This window comes from Chiloscyllium plagiosum, chromosome 21, assembly GCF_004010195.1.
Source record: "Chiloscyllium plagiosum isolate BGI_BamShark_2017 chromosome 21, ASM401019v2, whole genome shotgun sequence".
NCBI classification, from domain to species: domain Eukaryota; kingdom Metazoa; phylum Chordata; class Chondrichthyes; order Orectolobiformes; family Hemiscylliidae; genus Chiloscyllium; species Chiloscyllium plagiosum.
This window is the reverse complement of record NC_057730.1, coordinates 19,322,923-19,350,698: the sequence shown is the minus strand read 5'-3', so window position 1 is coordinate 19,350,698 and position 27,776 is coordinate 19,322,923. Positions and strand designations below refer to the sequence as shown.

General features: G+C 41.8%; 1 protein-coding gene across 3 annotated transcripts in view; it reads right to left on the bottom strand.

Moving 5' to 3' along the window:
* ccz1 (CCZ1 homolog, vacuolar protein trafficking and biogenesis associated) overlaps positions 1-27,776 on the bottom strand; it is a 53,290-nt gene that overhangs the window by 10,133 nt on the left and 15,381 nt on the right. For all 3 annotated transcript variants that reach the window (XM_043711369.1, XM_043711367.1, XM_043711368.1), the window contains 11 exons: positions 26,435-26,512; positions 25,140-25,187; positions 24,953-25,036; positions 21,194-21,369; positions 17,602-17,683; positions 16,387-16,448; positions 13,072-13,183; positions 12,521-12,554; positions 7,128-7,245; positions 4,259-4,417; positions 4,037-4,164 (listed from right to left, as the gene is read on the bottom strand). In XM_043711369.1, the coding sequence (XP_043567304.1) occupies positions 4,037-4,164; positions 4,259-4,417; positions 7,128-7,245; positions 12,521-12,554; positions 13,072-13,183; positions 16,387-16,448; positions 17,602-17,683; positions 21,194-21,369; positions 24,953-25,036; positions 25,140-25,187; positions 26,435-26,512 (1,081 nt within the window). The remainder of the gene's footprint in view (positions 1-4,036; positions 4,165-4,258; positions 4,418-7,127; positions 7,246-12,520; positions 12,555-13,071; positions 13,184-16,386; positions 16,449-17,601; positions 17,684-21,193; positions 21,370-24,952; positions 25,037-25,139; positions 25,188-26,434; positions 26,513-27,776) is intronic.

The following is a 27,776-nucleotide window of genomic DNA, read 5'->3' as shown; positions in this document are numbered from 1 at the left end:
TGGGGGCGGGGTTAGGCGTGGTGACGGAGTTCAGCGTGGGGGCGGAGACACATGCGGCGTGATCGTTTTGCAGGTGAGTAATGTCATTGGGGCCGGAAGTGGCTGTGGCGACAGCAACCCAGGGGGCGGAAGTGGCTGTGGTGACGGCAGAAACGGTTTGAAGGTTATGCCCCATGTTCTGAACCTGCCTCACCAGAGAAAATATTTCATCTCTATCTAATCTTCTAATCATCTCAAACACCACAATTGGATCATCCTTTAATCTGTGCCTCAACAATCCAACTTTTCATCATAAAATCAACAGTGTTGGCCTGGGTGCTGATCCTGCTTATAAATGGAATATACGGAATCTTCTGCTCCTGCTGCACCTGCAGCACACTGATTGCAGAATCAAGTGGAGAGACCTGCCCACCTTCCCTATTATAAGTGTAATAGTTATGAGGTTGTCCCTGTCTGAATTTCCACTATCCCCCATACAAATGACAACCAGCTGTATTTATACAAGACTTTTAACACACTTTTTAAAAATCCTAAAGCATTTCATAGGAGCCTCCTGAAGTAAAATTGGATATTGAGCTCTGTGAGATGTCTGAACAGGTGACCTAAAGCATGATCAAAGAGCAAAGTTTCGAAGAATATCTTAAAAGGGGAAAAGAGTAAGAGAATGAGTCAGAGGGCATTGCAGGGGTTAAATCCAACTTCACTATGGGATATCTCAGAATAAAAATGGCAACATTTTGTTTTAAAAGAATAACCACATCATGAGGCATGAATGTCAGGCTGTGAGGAGATGTAGTGTTTAAGACAGAAACCAAAATCAGGAAGTAATATGATCTTAGAATGCATCCATAGTTAATGCATGAGTCTGCCACTTCACTTAGTCCTTGTTACATGAAACCTACCTTGCATGTAAATAACAAACACAATCCGCACATACCAAAAGAGAGTTGATTTCCTCTTAAGTGATTGACTTGGGCCAAATGCCACTCACTCATCACCCCGTGCACCTTGATTTCCAGCCCAAGGAAAGTCTCAAATTTTAAATTTCCACCCTTATTTTCAAACCCTTCTATGGCTCTTATTCCCAATCTCTGTAATCTCCTCCAACTCATTTGGTTTCTTCTGCATCCCTCATTTAAATCACTCCACCGTTGGCAGATGACCCTACTGCTTTCTGGACCCTTAGCTCTGGAATTCCTTCTATCTCTTGACCTCTCTTCTACTTCTTCCTGTCCAAATATTTTTTTTAGGTGGCTTGATGCCAAATTTTGCTCAGGGATGTTTTGCCATGTTAACAGAACTTATACGGAATCTCATTTCCATTTAAATGTAATTTCACCTCAGGCAAAGTAAAGTTAATCCTTTACGATAAATCCAGGATTAGAAGTTCAGCCTGTGTTTAAACATAATTTTAATATTGTTCTATATGGGTTGAAATGTTTTTATATACAGGACAACCATAAGCACCATATGGAATGATAGAAATGTATAAAAACAGATACTCACTCATGCCAACCAGATATCTTAAACTAGACTCATTTGCCAGCATTTGACCCATATCCCTCTAAACCCTTCCTATTCAAATACCCATCCAGATGCCTTTTGTATGTTGTAATTGTACCAGCCTCCATCACTTCTTCTGGCAGCTCATTCCTCACATGCACCCCCATTTTGCGTGAAAAATTGCCCCTCAGGTCCTTTTTAAAATCTTTCCCTCCTCATCTTAAATCTATGTCCTCTATTTGTGGACTCCCCTATTCCTATTCATCCTATAAATGTCCCTCATGATTTTATATACCCCTTTAAGGTCATCACTCAGCCTCCGATGCTCCAAGGAAAACAGTCACAGCCTATTTAGCCTCTCTCTATAGCTCAAACCCTCCAAACATTGCAATATCCCTGTAATTTTTTTAACCCTTTCAAGCTTAATAACATCTTTTCTATAACAATGAGACCAGAATTAAATGTGGCATTCCAAAAGTAGCCTATACAGCCACAACATGACCTCTTAACCCTTAAAGGAAAGCACACAGAATGCCTTTTTCACTATCCTATCTAGCTGCAACTGTAGTTTCAAAAGAAGTATGAACCTACACTCTGAAGTCCCTTTATTCAGCAACACTTCCCAGGATGGTACCATTACATTTGTAAGTTTTGCCCTGATTTGCCCTACCAAAATGTAGCACCTCACGTTTATCTAAATAGACTCCACCCATCAGTCCTCACACCATCTGATCAAGGTCCTGTTGTACATTGAAGCAACCTTCTTCACTGTTCACAACCAATTTTGCTGTCATCTGCGAACCTACTAACCATACCTCCTATATTCACATCCAATCATTCATATGGATTTATGGGCAGAGCAACCGAACACTGAATGGAATAAGACCTAACATCTGGTTCTCCTCAAAGTCTCTGTAGCTATGTCTATCACATCAATGTAACCTATAATCAATTACTTTCACACATAGCTCATTAACTACTCAAATGAGAGCACAATACTGTGAATGCTGGAAAACTGAAATAAAAACAGAAAATGCTGGAGCAACTCAGCAAGTCTGGCAGCATCTTTGGAGAGAAAAACAGAGTTAATGTTTTGTGTCTGATATCGCGCTTCTTCAGAAGACATCAGTGAAATCAAATCATAAACTCGCTACTTCACTCTCCACAGATGTTGCCAGACTTTGAGTTGCTCCAGCATTTTCTGTTTTTATTTCTTATTAGCTACAAATAGACTCTTCTAGTTCAGAAGATGTTTTGGTGTCCCACACGAGACAAAGTGAGCCCTAAGTCTCCGTCACTTAAAGAGGATGGTGACATCAACATTCATCCTGAGCCCCAGTTCATACAGTGTACTGAGTTGATATGCCCTACAACAAAAATCTCTGTTGTTGGTGTGTAGAAAATATACTCTAAAGCAGGCTGTACTTGAACCACTCAGCCTTTTGTGCTTCTAAATCTAATCTATAAGCATCAAAACGTGCACTTTAGTCAACAGCTCTTTGATTCTACTACCTGCTTGGCTATGCCCCATTGCAATTGGTTTATAACCACTGCCTATAATGTCATCTTTTACAAATATGTCACATAAAAGTGACAGCACTTAAACAGGTCATTCAGTTATGTAATCCTTCACCCACCCCCCTTCATCTGACTGTGAACATATCCCTCTATAATTTCCCCTTCATCCAGCTTCCCCTTAAAGACACCTCAACCAGTCTTTGTGATAGAAAATGCAAAGTTCCTATTTTAAGCATTTATTCATAAGATATTATCATCATTGGGAAGCTTGTACACATTGCGAATTGCCTTTCAGAAGGTGGTGATGTTCTCCGCTGCATTCCATGTGGATTAGGTATATCTACAGTGGTGCTCAGGGAGTCTGAGGACATCTTCCCCCATTGACAGGGAAAGAATGATGACATGTAATATGCTGTTTGATGGTATTTCCATGCCTCGACTACCCTTATCCTTCTTGTGGGGTTTGTGGTGTCCTTGAATGAGACTGGATAAGTTACAGCAAGTGCATCTTGTTGACATTACACACTGCTCTGAAGGAGTGATTGTTTAAGGTTCTGGATATTCTGATCAATGGGCTGCTTTTTCCCAAATGGCGCTGAGCTTCTTCAGAGTTGCTGGAGTTGTATCCATTCAGGGAAGTGGAAATTATTCCATCACATTCCTGACTTGTGGATACATATCGGGGAGTTAAGAATTGAATTGCTCACTGCAGAATTTCCATCCATTTAACTTAACTCTTGTAGTCATAGTATTTCCCTATTTTTCCAGTCCTGCATTCCCTATTGAATTCTTAATGATGATATTCTGCTTTTGCCCTAATCATCAGCTCACCCACAAGTTGAAATATCCTCTCTACAATCTTGAAGACCTCAATCAGGCCAACATTCTCCTTTCTACATCAATGTTCCCAGCCCGAGAATCTTTCTGAAACATTATAAAATCTTGTTTCTGGTATTATTTTTGTAAATCTAGGGAAGATCAGAAGATTCAATTGAAGGAACTCCAAAACACTCACCATTAACTTCAATCAGATTTGCATTCTTCTGGCTCAAGATTACGTAAAGTTCCCGCTGGTCAGACTTTTTGCCAACCACCCAGTAATCGGTCATTGCCTTTACGATGATTTCTTCATCCTCTTCAGCTCTGTGCAAATCACAACAAGCAAATCAAGCAAAACGAAATAAAGCTAATCACTCATCATGAAAAAAATCTAACTCTTTCAACATCAAGACTGTACCTTGAGAAATCACTATTAATGTCCCCCAGGATCTTCATTAGGTCAGTGTGGACTGAGGTTAGGGACATGCTGGCTGTTTTCCGCATATGGATGGTTGTTTTCTCAGCCAGATTCATGTGATTGAAGTAAATAAACTTGAATTGAGGTTCCTTTTCAGGTCTGAAAGAGAGGGAAACATACCAAAGTTGAATTAATGCGAATTTAAGTGTAACTCTCATGTTTCCCTTACATTATTCGAAAGCAATTCCAAAAACACCACACACTTTTAACAAACATGAATGTGTAGTTTTATGCTTTCATTTCCAAGATGGAGGAGGAACTGGGAGGTGGTCTTCAAAAATGTTTCACAGAGCTACCTAATGAAAAGAGGTGACAAACATATCATGATAATTGACAAAGGAAAATTGAATAGGGAATGGTGACAAAAAATGTACAGCGGTGAGAGAAAAATGCCAGCACAAATTGTGACATTGTAAGTACAACTTTCAGCAAAGCTCTGAAGTAAATTGATTAAATATTAATTTCATATCCTGTTGGTCAAGTCTATGCTCTCTATTCCCCAATTCATAACTTCCTTCAATTATATTGTGCAACATCTGTACCCGCTTCTGAAATGGCTACCAATTGCTGATCTCTTTGGTGGAAGGAACGCTTTTCTGTATATCCCTGGCATTGTGCAGCCTATGGGGTACGAACACAGAACAAGCAATGGGAACTGATTATCAGTTTTCTAACTCACTTAGAGGTCAGTGGAAATAAATGAGATGCAGCAACACCAACAACACGTAGTCATGTTATATCACTTATGGGACATCCCTTATATTGCACTGTAATGTAGGGGTGGTGAGAGAATATGATGAGGTGAGAATCCCATACTCAAGGGAATGTTTAGCAGATATGTGTGCGTGTCAAGGCAACACTATTATTCTTTAATGGTGTTACAGAAGAATAGAGTGTTACTTTTTAAAAAAAAACTTAGTGAGGGATCAGCGAGCCATATCAATGCATTAAAGGCAACTACATCAAATAAGTAGAAGCAAATTACTGCAGGTGCTAGAATCTGTACTGAAAAAAAGTCATCTAGACTTGAAACGCTAGTTTGCTTCCCGTCTATTGATGCTACCTGACTAACTGTAATCTCCAGCATTTTATGTTTTCAGTACATCAGGTAAGTGCTCTAACCTACTGTAGGACACTTAAAATTGTGTATTGCATTGAAGTATTAGACTCAGCAGATATAACTTGATGTAATCATCAAAAGTAAATTGGCATCCGTTTCATACTCAGTTGCACCACAGTTAAAAATTAATTAACAATATGGCTGATCTTGGATATCGAGTAACAAGAAGCGCATCTTATTAAATTAATTGTTTTGACGATCAACTATTCACAGACTGAACCGGAAGGTCCTTGTCCTGTGATATGTTGCTATTGTCAATTCTCGCTCGCACTAATACAAGTATTTTATCGTATTGAGCTTCACCAGCAGCCATTAAACTTTAATCAGTAAGAAGGACCTCTGGGTTTCCTAACATGACTTCTTGAAAATCTGATAAAACAGGATTTAATGATGACAGAATATGCAAAAAGCCTTAAACTGATACATCATACAATGAACCTCAAAGCCCCATCTACAAATCTCTATTCTGATGAGCAAACTGCATGCATTTAACATTCATTAATTTTAAAATGAAATTCTGGCCACATGTAATCCAGCTACCTACACACAACACCCATGTTTAGGAATAACAAATGGTATTGATTCATCTATAATACTTAAAATTTCTTACAGCTTACAGAAGTCTTTTTAAAAAAAAATACTGTTTTCCATGATGGGTCACTGGGTGCAAACGGCCAATCTCAACTCAGTGTCACAATTATATAGAACTACATATCACAACAGGGAAACGAATCAAAGCAGCCACATTGGCCTTTACGTTAGCACGTGGAGAAGGCAAAAGAGAATTTAACTAACAAATTAGATGAAAAGGATGGGAGGTGCTCGTGTGCAGTATAAACATCACCATGGACTGACTGAACTGGATGTCCTGTTTCTGTGCTGTAAATGCTATGGAAATCTACAGCTAAAGTACTGCATGTCATTTTCAGGTCTGCACAGTAGCAGGATGTTGATGCAGTAGAGAAGGCTATGTGCAGATTCATGAGGAAGCTGGTTGGTGTGAGGAAATACAAATTTGACGAATAAGTAGATTAAGGATGGGCTTGGGGCTTTGGAAGCAACGTTTAACATTATGATAGGATAGAAAGTTTTTTTTAAAACTTGCATTCATAATGTGTTCTCCATCACCAGGAGATTTCACAGCAATTTACAGCCAATGTCTTGGAACACAGCTGCTGTTCTAATGTAGATATTGATATTTCAAAACAGTATTGGATGGGTTTAGAAGGTAATCAAAATGTTTACATCAATATGTAAATGTCAGAGATTTAAGCCAGAGAGCAGGAGAAAGTTTTTTGATACTGAGGGCTAGAAGGCTGGAAAATACTTTCCTAAAATGAGTGACTAAAACAGAGATCAAGTCAACTTCTAAAAATAGTTTAGGGAGGCAACTGAAGCAAAAGAATGAATAAAGGAATATGGGAACAAGGCAGAAGAGCTCATATTTATATAGCACCTTTCATGACCTTGGAACATCCCAAAGTGCTCCACAGCTGGTTAAGTATTTTTTATGAAATGTGGTCGAAATTAGAAAGTAGGAAATGCTGCAACCAATTTGTGCATAGCAAGCTCCCACAAGCAGTAATGTGATAATGACCAGATAGTGTTTTACTGATATTGGTTAAGTAATAAATATTGGCCAGGACATCCAGTGCTCTGTTTTACCAACAGAGGTCTGTTTATACTCACGCTGACAGCCTCTTGTTTGTATTAAACTGTTCACAGATGTCCGACGCCAAGAGAGTAAGCTGAGGTCCTACAAGGTTATCTAGTGTCTGGCAAAATTCTCGAGTCAGCTCCACTGAGGCTAAGGAGAAACATAAACTGTTAATATTAACATCTCCGTTGCACTTGCTAAAGAGTCAGGAACCAAAGGAAGTGAGTGTTGCACAATTGGTGGAAGATAAATATCTCAGAGGGTCGTACAGCTAGGATGAAGCTACAGAGATGGTAGGGGAGGGAAGCCATAACAGGATTTAAACAAGGATAAGAATGTTCACTTATGAGACATAAATAGACTAGGAGCCAGAAGAGGTCTGTGACCAATGGGTGTGACTGGAGAGCAAGATGATTCTTATTTGATTTCTCAACAAATTCATCTTAGAATGACACTAGTTAAGATCTGAAATTACTCCACAAAGGCCGGTATCCCATCACCAAATCACCCCTTATTTACATACAGAGCCCTTGACACTGATCCAGCCCCCTCAGAGCTAGCTCTCAGAGTGAACAGGAGGTCTAACACTCCTGTATTTATCTGTTAGCTCCCTGACTGGATCAGATTAACAGCCTTATTCAGGGAATTCATTCTATGAGGTCTACCTGGCTGACCTCATTGCAATCATTACATCAATCCCCTTCCGAGTCCGAGAACATAGGCCAGTTTTTTTTTTGGTAGCTCCTCCAAGGCTGTTTTAACACTGGGTCAGGTTCCTCAAACTCTGCCTCTGACACGGGTGGTGTGTTAATGCACTGTTGTTTGCCTTTTGCACCTGGAGCATCTTGAAAGAAATTCATTCACCTCTTCAGATGGTAAAGACATAGAAGCAATGATATCTGCTGTGTCCATCTCAGATTCTAAGATATGTTCAACGCTTGACAAAAAGGGAGATCCAGTGGGTTCTGGAGCAGTCAGATACGCAGTCAAGGAGCTGGGAACATTTTGCTCCCACATCATTTGCGAGTTTTCAGCATGTATATGGTCTACATCCTTGTTCAGGACTACCACACCTACCCAAACTTTATACATCACCGGACCTGATCTCATGTTGACTATGCCTCTTGCAGGGCCATTCTGGTGGTTCCTCCACCACACCTTGTTCCCTGAAATAAACTCACTCTCTTGCTTAGCGGAGTTGTGTCCAGAACTGGTATTCCTGATGTTTTTTCCTCCCTCCCTTCCCTGGGAGAAAATTTGACTGGTAGAAAGAACTGCTCTCTCTACTAGTGGGAGGTGGCTCAATGCATCCACATTTGCTACAAGACCTTCGGGACAGTGTTCCAACTTGTAATTATACGCACTTAGTGTATGAGCACATCACCGAATTCAGTCTGAAGCTAGGGGCGGCACTGCCTTGTCCTTTTTAAGTAGACCTAGTAGGGGTTATTACTACAAATTTACATGTGTAAAGGTATTGATAGAACTTCCTGACTCCAAATATGACTGCCAAACCTTCCTTCTCTATCTAGGTGTATTTACGCTCTGCATTAGCCAAAGGCCTGGATGTTTCTCTCCGTTAACCCACCTATGAGCTAATACTACCCCAGCGCCGCACAGAGAGGGCATCACATGTCAATACCAGATCTTGTTTAGGATCATAATTTGCAAAGACCTTAGGAGGATGATAGCTGTTTCTTCACTTGCCTGAACACGATGGCTTAGCTACATGACCATTTCCAAAGCTGACACTTTAAGCGTTGACACAAAGAGGCCAGGTTATATATCAACTTTTTATAATAATCCACCAGCCCAAGCAAAGACCTAAATTCTGGTACAGATGAGAGAGTCGGCACCTTTGATTTCCTTACTTTATCTTCCAACAGTTATAAACCGATCTCGTTGACCCTGCTGCCCAAGTAGTTCACTTGCAGTGCCTGGAATACACATTGGAATGCAACTTATTCCAATAACCCTGCAACTCATATGCTCCACTTGCTGCATTTTCCAATGACAATGACAATGGAAAATTTGAGGATGTAACTCTGAAGATGGACGAGGGAGATCCAGTAGGTGTACCTGGACTTTCAGAAAGCTTTTGATAAAGTCCCACATAGGAGGTTAGTGAGCAAAATTAGGGCGCATGGTATTGGGGGCAAAGTACTAACTTGGATTGAAAGTTGGTTGGCTGATAAGAAACAAAGAGTAGTGATAAACGGGCTCCATTTCGGAATGGCAGGCAGTGACCAGTGGGGTACCGCAGAAATCAGTACTGGGACTGCAGCTTTTTACAATATATGTTAATGACGTAGAAGATGGTATTAGCAATAACATTAGCAAATTTGCTAATGATACTAAGCTGGGTGGCAGGGTGAAATGTGATGAGGATGTTAGGAGATTACAGGGTGACCTGGACAAGTTAGGTGAGTGGTCAGATGCATGGCAGATGCAGTTTAATGTGGATAAATGTATGGTTATCCACTTTGGTGGCAAGAACAGGAAGGCAGATTACTATCTAAATAGAATCACTTTAGGTAAAGGGGCAGTAGAGAGAGATCTGGGTGTTCTTGTACACCAGTCAATGAAGGTAAGCATGCAGGTACAGCAGGTAGTGAAGAAGGCTAATAGCATGCTAGCCTTCATAACAAAAGGATTGAGTAGAGAAGCAAAGAGGTTCTTCTGCAGCTGTACAGGGCCCTGGTGAGACCACACCTGGAGTACTGTGTGCAGTTCTAGTCTCCAAATTTGAGGAAATACATTCTGGCTATTGAGGGAGTGCAGCGTAGGTTCACGAGGTCAATTCCTGGAATGGCAGGATTACCTTACACTGAAAGACTGGAGCGACTGGGCTTGTATACCCTTGAGTCTAAAAGACTGAGAGGGGATCTGATTGAGACATATAAGATTATTAAAGGATTGGACACTCTGGAGACAGGAAACATGTTTCCGCTGATGGGCGAGTCCCGAACCAGAGGACACAGCTTAAAAATATGGGGTAGACCATTTAGGACAGATGAAGAGAAACTTCTTCACCCAGAGAGTGGTGGCTATGTGGAATGCTCTGCCCCAGAGGGCAGTGGAGGCCCAGTCTCTGGACTCATTTAAGAAAGAATTGGATAGAGCTCTCAAGGATAGTGGAATCAAGGGTTACAGAGATAAGGCAGGAACAGGATACTGATTAAGGATGATCAGCCATGATCATATTGAATGGTGGTGCAGGCTTGAAGGGCAGAATGGCCTACTCCTGCACCTATTGTCTAAAGCCAGTTGTAGTGCCTGTTTGAAATCCAGTTGGGCATCAGCTAGTCGGCAGTTTTGCATGGTTACATTGTTAATCTCACGCACAAAACTGTCTCTCAGCAGCACATTAGAGGGTGAAACCAAAGTCACATGCCTCTGCCAATTGTCTTAACCTAATCAAAAATCTTGATACGGACTCCCCAGTTCTCAAATTGCAGAGTAAAACCAATAGCATCTCAGAATTAGAGGCAGCTTGGGGCTGTAAGGAGAGTCAATAGATGTCACCTACCTGGACTTCAAGAAGACCTTTGACAAGGTACCACACAGGAGGCTACTTTGTAAGATAAGAGCCCATGGTGTTACAGGCAAGGTTCTAGCATGGATAGAAACTTGAAAGCAGAAAGTGGGGATGAAAGGGCCCTTCTCAGGATGGCAGCCAGTGACAAGTGATGTTCCACAAAGCTCAGTGTTGGAACCACAACGTTTCACTTTATACAATAACAATCTAGATGAAGGAACTGAGGGCATTCTGACTAAGTTTGCAGATGATACAAAGATAGCAAGAGGAACAGGTAGCATTGACACGGCGGGAAGGCTGTAGACAGATTTGGACAGGTTAGAGAGTGGGCAAAGAATTGGCAGATGGATTACAACATGGGCAAGTGTGAGGTCATGCACTTTGGTCGGAAGAATAGAGGCATGGACTATATTCTAAATGGGGAGAAAATTCAGAAGTCTTGGGAGTTCTAGTCCAGGATTCTCTCAAGGTAAACTTACAGGTTGAGTTAGTAGTTAGGAAGGCAAATGCAATGATGGCATTTATTTTGAAAAGACTTGAACATAAAAGCAGGGATGTACTGCTGAGGCTGTATAAGGCTCTGGTCAAACCACATTTGGAGTGTTGTACACAATATTGGGCCCCATATCTCAGGAAGGATGTACTGGCCCTGGAGTGTGTTCAGTGGAGATTCATAAGAATGGTCCCAGGAATGAAAAGCTTAACATGTGAGGACTCTGGGTTTATACTCGATGGAGTTTAGTAAGATGAGGGGGATCTAATTGAAACTTACAGAATACTGAATGGCTTTGACAGAGTAGATGTCGGGACTATCTTTCCATTGGTAGGAGAGACTCGGACTCAAGGGCATAGCCTTAGAGTAAAGGGGAGACCGTCTACAACAGAGATAAGGAGACACTTCTTCAGCCAGAGAACAGTGAATCTATGGAATTCATTGCCACAGAAGGCTGCGGAGGCCAGGTCATTGAGGATATTTAAGACTAAGATAGATATAGGTTCTTGAGTATCAAGGGGATCAAGGGTTACGGGTAGAAAGTGAGAGAACGCGGTTGAGAAACTTATCAGCCGTGACTGAATGATGGAGCAGAATGATGGGCTGAATGGCCTAATTTCTGCTCCTATGTCTTATGGTAATATTCCTCAATGAAATCCATCAACTCTTGCAAGGTTTTAGTACCTGGTGCCTCAGGGAAAGTTTGGCTCCTAATAACCAAAAAGGATGCGGGTCCACAAACAGTCAGCAGAATTACTTATTGCCCCCAAGATCACTGGCCTGGAAAATATAATGCATTCTTTCCAGATACTGGGCCCAGTGTTCGACAACACAGTCAAACAAGTCAAGCTTCCCGAATAACTCCACAATACAAACAATGCTTACTCCAAATCAAAGATGACTGTTCCTTCAGGATGTGCTTTACTCTCATCGCCACTGAAATAACTCCACAGAGGTCGGTGGAGTCACTCCTTATTTACAATTGGCATTGATCCAGCTTCCTCAAAGCCAGCTCTCAGAATGAACAGAACCTCTGACACTCATGTTTATCAGCCAGGGCTCCCTGATTGGACCAAATTAACAGCCCCAATCAGGGAACTCATATTCTATGATGTACACCTGGCTAACCTTGTTCCAATCACTGCAAGTTCCACTGACGAAACTTATAGAAGCGGCTTTAAAAAGAGTGTGACCAACGTGCAAATGGAAATTTGGCTAGAATAGAGGCAGAATTCCTGGAAACATTGAAAAAATTACTAAAATGCTGCAATGGGTGAAGAGGTGACTAATTGAATAAATTAACTACATTCATATTTATCTTGGCATCTTCAACAGGAATGGTTATTTACATTGCAAATTCAAACAAATATCAACATTCAAATAAAGAAACTCACCATTAATCAGAAAACAAACCACTGCACTCATAGCCTGGAAACATAAACAGAGCATATAAGCATCGGAATCCTAAAAGCTGACACAAAGTATTGTATATATTACGTGCCTATGATCATGTACAATATGCAAACAAAATGGTAGATCCTCAAATTAATGGTATTTTAAATTAAAACAGAAGTTGCACAGACGTGCAATTCAATACATGCTGAATGCAATAACTTGCATTATCATATCCAAGTCAGAATCAGCCTCTACCCTTCCTTTATAAACAAAAACTCTGCTTGTGATGAGCTTTGCAATGCATTGAACTGACGAATGGATGCAGGAAAGTTTGACAAATTTACCAAGGGATATTCAGAAAAAACTCTGAGATACAGTGAAGAACTTAGGGTTACACATGGGGATAGGCAGTGAAAATTTTGATGAATGCTATGTCAAGTAATCAGTAGGACCACATGTCCTGAACTTGTACATGTAGAGTATTAGTCAGTTATCTGCTAGATATCTTAATTAAGTTTGTGAAATTTGGTTGAAGCCAGTTAGGTCTCACCTTGTAGACAATCAAATGTAATTCTTCATAGGTGGTGTCAGTATTTACAAAGATCCTGGGAAACCGCACTACAAGATCGGGATTGTTGATATCATAAGGGCCAGTGAGAAACCTGAGGAAAAACAAACAAACAAGCTCTTTTACAAGCATTATGTCTGCAACAGAATGGCTGACGGCTGTAGTAGCAAGGCTGCTGTCCCTACACATCCTGTGTTGCAGTGTGACTCAGTGGTTAGCACCTCAGCAGTAAAGTTCTCCTTGCCATGCAACAATAACACTCAAAGATCAGCCTCATACCCAAATAAATTCAGCAGCAAGTACTCAGAAACCCAGCTTTTACTTCCTCTGGAACATATACTTAAAACTGGAAATCAAAAATAACAACAAAAAATGCTGGTAAACACTTCAGAGTCATAGAGATGTACAGCATGGAAACAGACCCTTCGGTCCAACCCGTCCATGCCGACCCGATATCCCAACCCAATCTAGTCCCACCTGCCAGCACCCGGCCCATATCCCTCCAAATCCTTCCTATTCATATACCCATCCAGATGTTTTTTAAACGTTGCAATTGTGCCAGCCTTCACCACTTCCTCTGGCAGCTCATTCCATACATGTACCACCCTCTGTGTGAAAAGGTTGCCCCTTAGGTCTCTTTTATATCTTTCCCCTCTCACCCTAAATCTATGCCCTCTAGCTCTGGACTCCCCAACCCCAGGGAAAAGCCTTTGACTATTTACCCTATCCATGCCCCTCATAATTTTGTAAATTTCTAGAAGGTCACCGCTCAACACTCCAGGGAAAACAGCTCCAGCCTGTTCAGCCTCTCCCTGTAGCTCAAATCCTCCAACCCTGGCAACATCCTTGTAAATCTTTTCTGAACCCTTTCAAGTTTCAGAACATTTTTCCGAACTTAGTAGGCCTTAAAAAAATCCAAAATGATAACTCAATTAATTTCAATTTCAAATAATTTCAATTAATAGCACTATACTGAACGTGAAATACTGAAACCAGATTTACCCAACAGTCAGAAGAATAGTCAGGCACAACGTGTTCGATGTTAATGATATCTAGCCCAGCTTTCTGCATCTTACAAATAGATGATTTCTCAAATGAATGCAGCAGTCCCAAGGCATTCCTTGAAAGGTACTTAATACCATGATTAAAAATGAAACACATTCAATTTAACTTGATTGCAGTGAGTAAAACACTTGATTCTTTGCCACATCTTCCTTAACACTTACGTTCCCACAGTTAAGGGGAGTCAATCATTGGAAGGTTCTCCCCTGAGTCAAGATGCAGATTATTACTCTCAACCTTACTGCTTGTCACAGGATCCTGCAATGCACAAAACGTCTCCTCCAAAACTAAAACTCTGTCCTCCCCACCTCGCCTTCGGTTCAGTCTTCCCTGAATAATAGCCTTGGGTTGCGGGGCATGCACCCTTTTCAAAGGCTACATCCCCATTCTAAATCAAGACAGTGACAGAGCTGTGCAAACTAAAGGGTCTTCAGGCAATAAGTTTCAAGGCTGGCTGTCCGCTGTTAGTCATGTAGCACACTCTTTTCTAGATTTTTAACATAATTCAAGCTGACTTCAGAGTCAATTGTCAGAGGGCTGATCCAATCTGGGAGTGGATCATATGTTCATTCTCAAGATGGATGTGGGTGTCACTGGTTGGGTCAACAACCATTACTCAGCTGTAACTGCCCTTGAGAAGGTGGTGGTGAGCTGTGTTCTTAAAATGCTGCAGTCCTTGGGGAGTACAGGCACCAACAGTGTTGTGAGAGAGGGATTTCCAGGATTTTGACACAGCAACAAGGAAAGAATGAGGATATCATTCCAAATCGGAATGGTGCGTGGCCTGGGAGGATGGAAACTTGCAGGTGATGACATTCCCCATGCATATGCTCTCCTTATCCTTCCTGCATGACAAAGATCATGTCTGGAAGGTAATGCAAAAGGAATCTTCCCCTCCATTCACACCACAGGAATCTGATACCAACACCAAGGCTTATTTTGCTGATTCAGAAAAGCAGATTTGTGAAAATGCTGAGGAGGACAGTATAGAAATTCAATAGGACATAGACAGTTGGTGCAGTAGGTATACAGATAACAGATGGAAGTTCAATGTGAGAAGTGTGAGGGTATTAATTTTGGTAGGAAGAACACAGAGTGACAAAAAGTAGGTGACTACTCTAAAAGGTGTGCAGAAGCAGAAAGATGTGTGTACACTCAACGGCAGGGCAAGGGGGGGAAGAGGTCAGTTAATAAAGCACACAGTACCTGAGGCTATATAAATAGAAGCTGAAAATGTGTTGCTGGAAAAGCGCAGCAGGTCAGGCTGCATCCAAGGAACAGGAGAATCGACATTTTGGGCATAAGCCCTTCTTCAGGAATGAAGGGCTTATGCCCAAAACGTTGATTCTCCAGTTCCTTGGATGCTGCCTGACTTGCTGCGCTTTTCCAGCAACACATTTTCAGCTCTGATCTCCAGCATCTGCAGCCCTCACTTTCTCTCTCTATAAATAGAAGCACAGAATACAAGAATATGGAGATAAAAACAAAATACTGCAGGTGCTGGAAATCTGAAATAACAACAGAAAATGCTGTAGAAACTCAGCAGATATTTTTGTGGAGCTGGAAACAAAGTTAATGCTTTGAGTCTGGTATGACTCTTGTTCACAAGTGAAATTCTCCCATAGTCCCACAGAGAGCAAGAGGGTGAAAGAGAGAAGAGTGAGAGAGAGAGAAAGGACTGGTCATGGTTTAACCAGAGCATCACCACGCCTCAGGGATGGGGAGGGGGGTTGAGAAGGAGGCTCCATCATGGTTACTTCAGCCATCACTCTGTATCACAAACCATCTACCAAGTCAACTGAGCGAACCAACCCCCATAAGCTTAGTTAAAGCAACATCTTAAAAAAGAGGAAGATGAGGTGGAGAGGGTGTAGGTTAAGGGTCACAAGGTCACAAGTTAGCTTCTGAAGACATGGCCACCAATATAGTTTAAAAAAAAAATCAGGGGTGTGCAAGTGGCACAGGGATCCCTGTGAAGGAACACAGGGATCTGGGAGTATTATGGAGATGGAGGAGGTTAGAGATGGGGAAGGGGTTTGGCCAGGAGGATTAATTTGAGAATTAAATGAATGATAGTGATCAGCAAAGAAGGTTTAAGTAGTGGGGTCTGCAGATTACCATTAAAATGTTCCTCTCTGGGGAAACTGTGAATGCACAGCTTCAAGGAAAAAACCACGAACTGCTCATAAAATTCCTGACGTAACAGAGATCAACAACTTCTGTGGAAAGCCATACCTGCCATAATGGTTGAGGTTCACAGTTACTCCCCCTCGTCCAGGGGAATCATGACCAATTAGCTATGAGCAAAAGGAGAAAACAAGTTCAATACCATCTGAGTTATTAACAGAAAACATCTCCATTACTATCAGTCATTTACAAATTTGTAAAATTATATCCATTGTGAACTAGAATTGCTGGACTGGAAGGTTCTGGTTAATAAATTGTTCTTTCACCTCTGGGATCAGAGTTCAATCCTCAGACTGAAGATGGCGCAGGAGATGGCCATTTGGCCACTCATGCTTGTGCTCGCTCTTTCAAAAGGTGAGCCAATGAGTTCCACAGTTACTCTGCCATGGCCCCAATCTACCTCCATAATCCTGTAAATCTTTCCCTTCTAAGGGTATTGTTCTGACTCCCTGCTGAAAGTCACTATTGAATCTGCTTTCACTGCCCTTTCTAGCAATTCAGTCAGAAACACAGCTAAGCAAGTTCTTATTGTACGCCTTGATCTTACCTTCAATCTGTGACGTATGGTTACCAATACTCCTGCAGTGGAGCATTTTTTCAGTTACTCAGTCATAGCCCTGATGGGATTGAGGTCTCTTTAACAACCAGATATGGTCCATGTCATCTTAATCCAGGGCCCCTCGGCTAGGCCTGAGGGGACTGATGTGTGGGTAGGGATTACCGCACTCGAGTGCTCCAACCGAAGGATATGCCCCACTCCAGGGGTTATCATGACAACTGGCACATGAAATACAAATTTGTGTGTCAATGAGCTGGAGCTCCAGTGTAATTGTGGTATCTGGGGCCCTCACTCAACACTTAAAGATGGCAAAGCAATCCATTCCCCAACATCTAAAATTTCCCATTGAAACAAGTACAAAAATTCACAAGTTTCAAAAGGAAACCGTGCCATAAGTTACCTGTTAATAAAAGATGAAACAGAATGCTGCCTCTTACAACTCAGTACCACAAACCCACCCCACCATACAATTAGATCACAGCCAATCTGAATTTCAATCCCCATTTGCTCATCCTTAAATTAATAACTAACCTAACAAACATCTAATTAATGATATTCTTAATTGAACTCTTCAGCAAAGAGTCCCAGATTTCCACTTCATTTGCAGAAGTGCTTCCTGATTTCACCCTTGAAAGGCCTGGCTCTAATTTTCATGTTCTGCCCCTACTTCGAGGACAGAAACTTATTAGAAACATTGAGAATACCTCTGGCTCCAGATGCCTTGGGAAGAGTGACGTTGTGAGGTACTTGTACAGGATTCTCATATCATCCTGCTCCAACCCACTCCTGAAAGCAAGCAGAAAGAACATGCATTTAGTTAGTGCTTTTCACAAGCTCAGATCAATATACTTAATAGACAATGAATGACTTCTGAGGAAGGGTCGCTTGACCTGAAATGTTCACTCTCATTTCTCTCCACAGATGCTGCCAGACTTGAGCTTTTTCAGCAATTTTTATTTTTAATCAATGAACGACTTAAGTGTAGTTGCTGTTGTAAAATGGTAGCCAATTTGCATGCAAACTTGGTCCCACAAACAACAGTGTGATAATGACCTGATAATCTGTTTAGGAAATGTTAATTGAATAAGTATTTGCCAAAACAACATGAATACCTCCCCTGTTCTTCTTCAGAAGTGTTGTGGGATGTTTTGAGACCAGCCACATGTACAGACAGGGCCTCAAGTCACGTGTACAGACAGCACCTCTGACAGTGCAGCACTTCCTCAGTAGATGCACTGAGAGGGTCAGCTAGACAGAGGCCCATTACCCTGCTCAGCACTACATATAGCAGCAATGACCACTGCTCCCATCCATGGCGTTGTTCTGCTGCCCAATTCCCCTCACCTGGATTTCCAACGCGTAAATGATGGAAAAGATGCCACATTCCATTTGATCAATACCCCATGGATCTTATTGTCTGCCTCTAATCTCTACCCAGGACTAGCAGATCCAAAGATGCAACATTGATGAAGTCATGATCTCACAATGTATACGTCACTGTTGATTCATTTGCCTGTTTTGATGTCACTATTTAAGAAATAATGAAAGTGCCGCACACAGGAATGGAAAAACATGTCATGGACATCCATAAGATTGTAAGATGTAGGGACAGGGAGCAGAAGTAGGACATTTGGGCAACTGAGTCTACTCTGCCATTCAATGTGATCATGACTAATCTGATCATTTTTAACACCACTTTCCTGCCTCATCCCCTTACTGATTAAAAATCTCAGTCTATACACTTAATGACTCAACCTCTACACTATCCGTGGTAATGAATTCCACACATTAACTATCTTTAGAGAAACAAATCTTCCTCAGCTCAGTCTTAAGTGTGTGACCCATTGAGATTATGCCATTTGATCCTAGGCTTCTCCACAAGGGGAAACAATAACTCTGCATCTACCAAAGCAATCCCCTTAAGAATCTCATTCTTCTAAATACAAGTCCAAACTGCTCAGTTTCTTCTTATAAACAAACTTTCTCCATACCTAGAATCAACCCAAAGAACCTTCTCTGGACTTTATCCCACGCAAGTATATTGTTCCTTAGACAGGTGTACCAAAACTGTTCACAGAATTCCAGCTGTGGCCTTGTTCGGTTTTGGTATGATCTCCCTACGTTGATACTCCATTACCTTTGAAATAAAGGCCAACAGTCCAGTTGCCTTCCCTGGATTCCAAAGAACTTAAACGTTAGATTTTGTGATTCATGCACAAAGACCCCCAACCCTTTTCTGCAGTCCTTCTCCTTCAAAACAATATTCTGCTATTCATTATTTCCACTACACTGCATAGCGGCACATTTTCCCTTATTGCATGCCACGTGCTAACTTGTAGACTCTTTATGTCAGATTCATTACGTCAGACTCCAGCTCATTGACTCAGCTCCTGCCCTGTGCAACTGGATCCTCAGCTTCCTGACCCATACACCACAATCAACGGAGATGGACAACTGCACTTCCTCAGTGATAACACTCATCGCCCCCAAGAATGCATTCTCAGCCCCTAGTGTACTCCCTGTACACCCACGACTGTTGCCAAATTCCAAACAAATGCTATCTACAAGTTTGCTGATGACACCACCATGGTAGGACTGATATCAACAACAATGAGTCAGAATATAAACAGGAGAAAGAGGACTTGGTGACGTGGTGCAATAATAACAACCTCTCTCTCAACGTTGGCAAAACTAATCGACTTCAGAAAGAAAGGAGAACACGCTCCCGTCTTCATCAATAGAGCGGAGATGGAGAGGGTTGAGACTGTCAAGTTGGTAAGAAAGATGATACTCGACAATCTGTCCTGGATTTCCCACATAGATAAGATGGTCATGAAGGCACAACACCACCTCCTCTTCCTCAGGCGGCTCAGCAAAAATGGCATGTCCACGAGATCCCTCGCCAATTTTTACGGATGCATCATAGAAAGCATATTGTCCTGGTGCATAACAGCCTGATACGCAACTGCTGTGCCCAGGACAGTAAGAAACTACAGAAGGGTGCGTGCATAGCCCAGACCATCATGGAAGCAAACCTCCCATTCACTGACACCATTTACACTTCTCGTTGCTGTGGAAAGGCTGACAGCATCATCAAAGACCCATCCCATCCGGTAATGCTCTCCTATAATCTTCTGTCACGGCAATAGTACACTCACTTCTGTCATCAGAGTCATCAATATATATTGTAGTTAATTTTGGCCCCAGCACCGACCTCTATGGCATTCTACTAGTTGCAGACTGTCATCTTGAAATGCCCCCTTTTTCCAACTCCCAGTCTTCTATTAGTTAGCCAATCCTCTATCCATGCTAATATACTACCTCCAATACTATGGCACCCTATCTTAGTAAGTAGCAATAATGGGTGGCACCTTCTCAAACGTCTTTTGGAAATCCAAGTATATTACGTCTCTAGTTCCCTTTTACCTATTCTGCTTGTTACCTGCTCAATGAATTTTAATAAATTTGTCAGACATGATTTGTCTTTCCTGACATCATGCTGAGACAGCACGAGTATATTATGTATTTTGAAATGCTCAATTATTACATCCTTTATAGATTCAAAATCTTCCTGATCACAGATGCTAAGCTAGTTGGCTTATCATCCCAGACATGCTCTTAGGGTTTGAAAGTAAAATCTCAAGAAATACATAAAAACCTAATTGAAATGTATAATATTCTTAGCGGTTGAACAGGGTTAATGTTATAGAGGACGTTTCCACTGGCTGAACATAGCCCAGGGTTTGGGCTCACTCTCAGATTAAGGGGTTGATCATTTAGGACTGAAATAAGGAGAAATTCTCTAGGCTGTGGAAGGCCAGTTATTGACTACATCCAGAACAGAGATTGATAAACGTTTGGGTAGGAAAAGAATTAAGGGAATGAGGATCACACAGAAAAATGGAGTTCAATTAGAAGGTCAGCCATGATTTTAATGAAAAGTGGAACTATCTCGAAGGGTTGTGGACTAGTCCAGTTCCTATTGCTTATATTCTAATGTTCGAAAGAGAGCAGCCCTCTGAACATTTCAAATACACTCTTGTTCAGCAATGGGGAACACTCTTTCCTACAAGTCAAAAGTTTTTTGTTCAAGTACCACTCCAGAAACTTCAGCACAAAGTTCCAGCTGTGATTCTCAGTGGAATAATGAGTTGTTGTGGAGGCTGCTTTTTGAATCAGATGTTAATCAAGATCCCCGGATGTCCTCTCAGATATCTGGGCTGTTTGCATGTAACTTCTGTATTACCAGGTGGCACCAGTCAAATCAAACTCTAGTATCAGGTAACATGGACTTACCAGATGAGTTGTTCATTGTACAGGAATGCTGTGTACTTAACGAGATCCAGGCTTTCCTCCATTCTGTTGACAAATGACTGAATCTTCAGGTAAGTCATTTTATCCAGAGGGAAGAAGCTGATTCCGCCAAATACGTCCAGTAGGTCACATGACTGTAAGTGCAACGTTTGCAAGTACTGTTGGGAGGAAGGATATCAAGAAAAAATTCTTTATCTCTATTTTTGAATGTCCTCTTGAAAAATAATCTATCTCCCTGATTCAAACACTGGGACAGGAGAAGCCCCTTGAACCTGTTAATTAGTAGGTCATTCACTACAGTAGTTGTTCAATTTATAAAAATTCAGCAGCACTGGACAACTCCCACACACATTATTTTTACAAATGATGTTGCTCAGGGGACACTGGGTAGAATGCCTCTGCCCTTCTTTGAAATAGTGCTGTGGGATCTTTTCCATCCAAGTGAGGGGACAGATATTAAACCTAAATGTTTCATCTGAAAGATGGCATCTCTGGCAGTGCAGCGCTTCCACAGTACTGCATTGGAATATAACCACTTTCACAAAGAGATATGTTACCCTCAGACTGTGTTTATTAATGCAGTCAGTAACTGTTGAGGTTTTACATTCCCAGTAGACACTGACCTAATTGGCAAAAACCTCAGCATACACTCAATGAAAAATAAATAAGGGATTGTCTCATACATAACCAGGCTCAATTTTCTGAATGGTAAAATTTCGAAGCTACTGCGAGAAAGTGATCAAAAATTTAAAAGAGTCAAAATAAGCCCATTATTGACTAGATTTTATATTGATATGTACATGGGGTTTAAAAAAAAGTTAGGAAATCATTTTAAATTACCTTGCTGTCACTTTGAATTAATTATTTAACTGTAACATTATACAAGCTTCATTAGAAGTTTGTTGTCAATGGCAGCTGTCACAGAGCCCAGTTATCCCACCGCATAGCATCTATCAAATAGTTGTACAACAATGGGGTTCAGTTTAGAATATATAGGAACTAGGCATATAATAAAATTTCAAATACATTTCGACAGATACTTGTAAAATAATTCAACATAATTTTGTGCCAAACTGGCCATTAAATTACTTAGCAACGGGATTAGGTCACAGCGATATTTAGCCAATACCGAGCTCCATGATTAAACCAATCCACCATGTATTATTCAAGTTAAGACAACCATGAAGCATAACGAGATTAGGGACAAGGAGTGGGTATGTGGAAAAGTAATCACACTCACGACAGCTTAGTTGTACGTGAGCGCAAGTTGCTGCAAAAACTATTGTGTTATATGGGCTGGCAGCAGATCTTTGTTGCTTGGAAGACTTCATAAATTGCTGATCACAATACTCTGGGGTGGGGAGTTGCTTTTGTCTGAAAGTAATCAAAGCTGTCTCAGATACAGTACGTAGAGCTTTCCTACAAAGCTTCAGGACCAGATCGTGCCTGCAGATGGTCAGGAGTTGTACGAGATAGGGTCACGGTCCTGGATTCTCAGAGAAGGCCTCCTAGTTGGTGATCACTACACTTGTTTTCAGAGTTTTAACAACAATGGGTAGACACCTCCCTTCCTCCTGAATCATCAGAAAATCAGCAGCTCAAGAACCTCCAGAGACCCGCTGGGAAGCGAGGGAGATCTGAGAGCTCAGGCAGGTCTGAAAGCACAAGGGTGCCTCAACACAGAAGCACTCTCGAGGGGGTTTAAAAATAATTCTCTACCGGACAGAGAGTGCAAGAGCGGGAGAATGCCATGCCTATTTCTTGGGTCATTGAGGCCACATGGGTGGCCCGCTGATGGCTCCTTTCCAAGGGAAGGCTGCTTCCACTTGGACAGTATTCCCCCCCGCCAACCAGAGAGTGACTGTGGCAAGGGACTGTGGTATGGGGGCAGAGGGTGATCGCTCTACAGTTGCAAAATGCCAGCTCTGCTGCCCCAAACCCAGACCTTGAAACCCATTTAAAGTGTTTAACCACCTGTGTGCTACAGTCAGCCAATCTCCTTTCCTTAGTCACACCCTGTGAAACACCTCAAGTGGCAAGAACATACTAGGGAGCTGTCGCAATGTGGTTTCCCCCACCATTCTCCCAGCGCTACCCAGCTTCATATGTGTTTTGTATTTTTATTATTCCTTTCAATGGGATGTAGTTGCCACTGGCTTAGCCAGCATGTATTGTTCATTCCCAATTGACCTGGAGAAAGTGTTGGTGAGCTGCTGTCTTGAACTACTTTAGTTCTTGAGGTGTGGGCATACCAGTACTGCTAGGGAGGGAGTTGTAGACTTTGACACAGCACCAGTGAGGGGAACAATATATTTGCAGGTCAGGATGGTGTGTGGCTTGGAAGGAACTCGAAGGTAGTTGTGTTCCTATGCATCTGCTTGACCTTCCAGGTGGTAGATGTTGCTGGTTTCGAAGGTGCTGTTGAAGGAGAGTTGGAAAGTGACTGCAATGCATCTTGTGGAATGTACACCATGCACTGTAGAGAAGGGAGTGAGTGTTCAAGGTGATGGATGTGGTGTCAATCAAGCAGGCTGCTTTGTCCTGGATGGTGTCAAGATTGAGTGTTGTTGGAACTGCACTCAGTCAGGTAAAGGGAAAGTATTCCATCACACTCCTGACTTATACTTTGTAGATACAGGATAGCGTTTGGAGAAATTAGGAAGGAAGTTATCTGCTGCATAATTCCCAGCTTTTGTGCATCTAGGGACGGGCAACAAATGCATATGCAAACTGTATTGATAATTTAATCCTTTCAGCTTTGGATCAATTTGCTGCTCACGCCCAACTTTAGCATTCTGTCATGAGGTGGTGCTTGAAAAGAAGCCCAGGAAGAAGTGTGGTGAAACCCAAAGTCAAACCGCCTGCATGGCTCCAGCCCACCATAGGGCCAGTTACAGGAACATTATTATTAAGCTGGTGTGGGTTCAGAAGAGATTTACTGGGATGTTGCCTGGTATGGAAGGTTTGTGCTATGAAGAAAGGTTGGATAGGCTGGGACTTTTTCACTCGAGCACAGGATGTTGAGAGGCGACCTTATACAAGTTTATAAAATCATGCAGGGTATAAATAGGGTTAATTGTAGTTGTCTTTGTCCTAGGATGGAGGATTTCAAGACTAGGGGGCACATTTTTAAGGTGAGAGGAGAGAGATTTCAAAAAGACATGAGAGGCAATTTTTGTGTTTACACCCAGTGTGTTGTTTGTGGGTGGAATGAACTTCCTGAGGAAGTGGTGGATGTGGGCACAATCACAACATTTAAAAGATATTTGGATAGGTACATGAATAGGAGATGTTTGGAAAGATATGGGCCAGGAGCAGGCAGGTGGGACTAGTTTAGTTTGGGATTACGTTTGGCATGGACTGGTTGCACTGAAGGGTCTGTTTCCGTGCTGTATGAGTCTATGGCAAGAGGCAGATAGTCAGTGCCAATGGAATACAAGGCCATAAAGTATCAACACCTTCAGGGAAGGAAGACATAGAAGGGTCATTTGTGACCTCTGTTTAACAATTCTCCTTGTCTACTTTATCAAAACATTCTCATAATATTGAGTATCTCTATCAAATCTCCTTCTTTAGGAGATTAGCAGCAACTTCTCCAGTCTCTCCACATAATTGAAGTCCCTCATGCCATTCCAGTAAATCTCCTCTGCTACCTCTCTGAGGCCCTCACATCCCTCCCAGAATTGAGCACAATACTTCACCCAACATCTCAACAGTGATCAATACACTTAAGGCTCCTACCCTGTAGAAAAATTTCTGGACTCTCTGTTGCAGAAGTTCAATGCCTCCAGCCTCCAAGGATTTTGCAAAGGTGCCATTGAAGAGCTGAACATGAGGGAAGACCAGAAACAAATGTTAAGCTGTGAAATTCCGACAGTAAAGAAAACCAGTAGCAGAAAATAAGTAGAAAGCAACCAATCCACATCACCTTGTACATACAATAGCACTGCTGGATCACTGCCCCATACACTGTATCCTGAAACAGAAACAAAAGGTTTACTTTACAAAAGGGCAGAGCGAGGAGAATTAGACAAAATGTTTTAGTATGGAAACAGGCCTTTTATCCCTTACTAGTCTAAGCTAATGTTTACATTTCATATGAGTCTGCTCTTAACTCTCTTCATCTCATCCTGCCCACATACCCTCCTATTCCTTTCTCCATACATGTTTATCCATCTTCCCCTTAAATGCATCTAAGCTATTTGCCTCAACCATTGCTTGTAGTAGCAGGGTCCACATTCTCATCTCTCTCCAGGTCAAGACATTTCTCCTGAATTTCCTACTAGTTTTATTTGCGATAGTCTTAGTAATAGTGGAGGCGCTAGAACTGATCTTCCCACAAGTGAAAATTTCTACCATCTCAAAACGTTTCACGCCTAAGATGACGTCTATCAGGACCCCACATCGTTTTCTCTTGTCTGGGGGAAAAAAAAAGAATTTTCACAGCCTTGCCATGTTTACAATGATTTAGTGACAGAGGAGGAGGAGGCTATTCAACCCTTTGAGGCAATTACATTACTCAGTTCCATCATGGCTGATCGGTTTCTCTTGTAAAAACAGCTTTCACTACAAGCTTAGCTGAAATTTATAATAGAGAATTGATTGACAACAAACGTCCATAGTACCACAGAGGAGGCCATCCAGGTCACTGTGGCTGTACCATCCCTGCAAATTTCCTTTCATCTCTTAAGGTTCAGGGAGGCAGTGGAGTAGTGGTAGAACCTCAGGCTAATGTTCTGGTAGATGGTAAAATTTGAATCTAATAAAATAAAATCTAGAATTTTTTAAAAAATTGTTCTAATAGCAACCGAGACTATTGTCATAGTCAGAGAAAGCCATTTGATTCAGTAATGCCCTTTAGGGAAGGAAGTCTGCTGTCCTTACCTGGTCTGGTCTACAGGTGACTCCAGGCCTGGCAATGTGGTTGACTCTTAGTTGACTCACTGGGCTACTTCAGTGAGCAATCAGTTCAGGAGCATTTAGGGATGAGCAACAAATGCCAGCCTTGCTAGTGATGCCCATATCCCACACAAGAACAAAAAAACTATAATGTTGGGAATTCTGAAATGAGGATTTTTCTCCCTACAATCTTTGCTATCACCTCTAATATCCATGAGGTCTCCTTTTTATTTTGTTTAACAGATATTGAGATACTCAGTAAAAGATGTTATAATGCAATCTAACTCTCTGGCTGAAGTAGACCACGAGCAGACTCCGACTAACCAGTAACTCATCTTCCTGGTATTCCGGAACACGGGTTCCATCCTTGTTCAGCTTTTCAATCATGGGATTTGACACCACCTGGGCTCAACAACAGAAAGAGGAAAACAGTAAATAAAGTGATGTCAAGCTGTGTCAACACATGAACTTTATGCACCAATAGCTTCCAGTCAGCAGGTGAAATGTGCTCTGAACAAGAGTGCATCTGCATCTTGTGTGAGGGCGGCACTTACACAAGTAGACAGTTCTTTGAAAAATGCATCACAGGTCAACAGGGTGAAGAAAGCCTTTTGCACACTTGCCTTCCTTGTTGACATCTTTCAGTATAGGAGTTGGGATGTCATGTTGAGGTTGTACAGGATGTTGGTGACGCCACATTTGGAGTACCGTGTACAGTTCTGCTATAGGAATGATATTATTAAACTGGAGAGAATTAAGAAATAATGTTGACAGGATTGGAAGGTTTAGTTACAGGGAGAGGCTGGGACATTTTTGACTGGTATGTAGGAGGTGGAGGGATGACCTTGTAGAGTTTTATAAAATCATGAGGGGCATAGATTAAGAGAATAGCAAAGCTCTTTTTCCTAAGGTAGATGATTTCAAAACTATGGGGCAAAGTTTTAATTTGTGAGAGGAGAAAGATTTAAAAGGGACCTGAGGGGCAACTTCTTCACACAGAAGGTGGTTAGTCTATGGAATGAACTGCCAGAGGGAGTGGTATATGCAGGTACAGTAACAACATTTAAACAATGTTTGGATAGGTACATGAATAGGAAAGGTTCAGAGGGATATGGGCCAAATGCAGGCAGGTAGGACTAGAGTAATAGAGATGTACACCATGGAAACAGACCCTTCGGTCCAACCTGTCCATGCTGACCAGATATCCTAACCCAATCTAGTCCCACCTGCCAGCACCTGGCCCATATCCCTCCAAACCTTTCCTATTCATATACCCATCCAAATGCCTCTTAAATGTTGCAATTGTACCAGCCTCCACCACATCCTCTGGCAGCTCATTCTATACACATACCACCCTCTGCGTGAAAATGTTGCCCCATAGGTTTTTTTTACATCTTTCCCCTCTCACCCTAAACCTATGCTCTCTAGTTCTGGACTCTCCCACCCCAGGGAAGAGACTTTGTCTATTTATCCTATCCATGCCCCTCATAATTTTGTAAACCTCTATAAGGTCACCCCTCAGCTTCCGGCGCTCGAGGGAAAACAGCCCCAGCCTGTTCAGCCTCTCTCTTTAGCTCAAATCGTTCAACCCTGGCAACATCCTTGTAAATCTTTTCTGAACCCTTTCAAGTTTCACAACATCTTTCTGATACGAAGGAGACCAGAA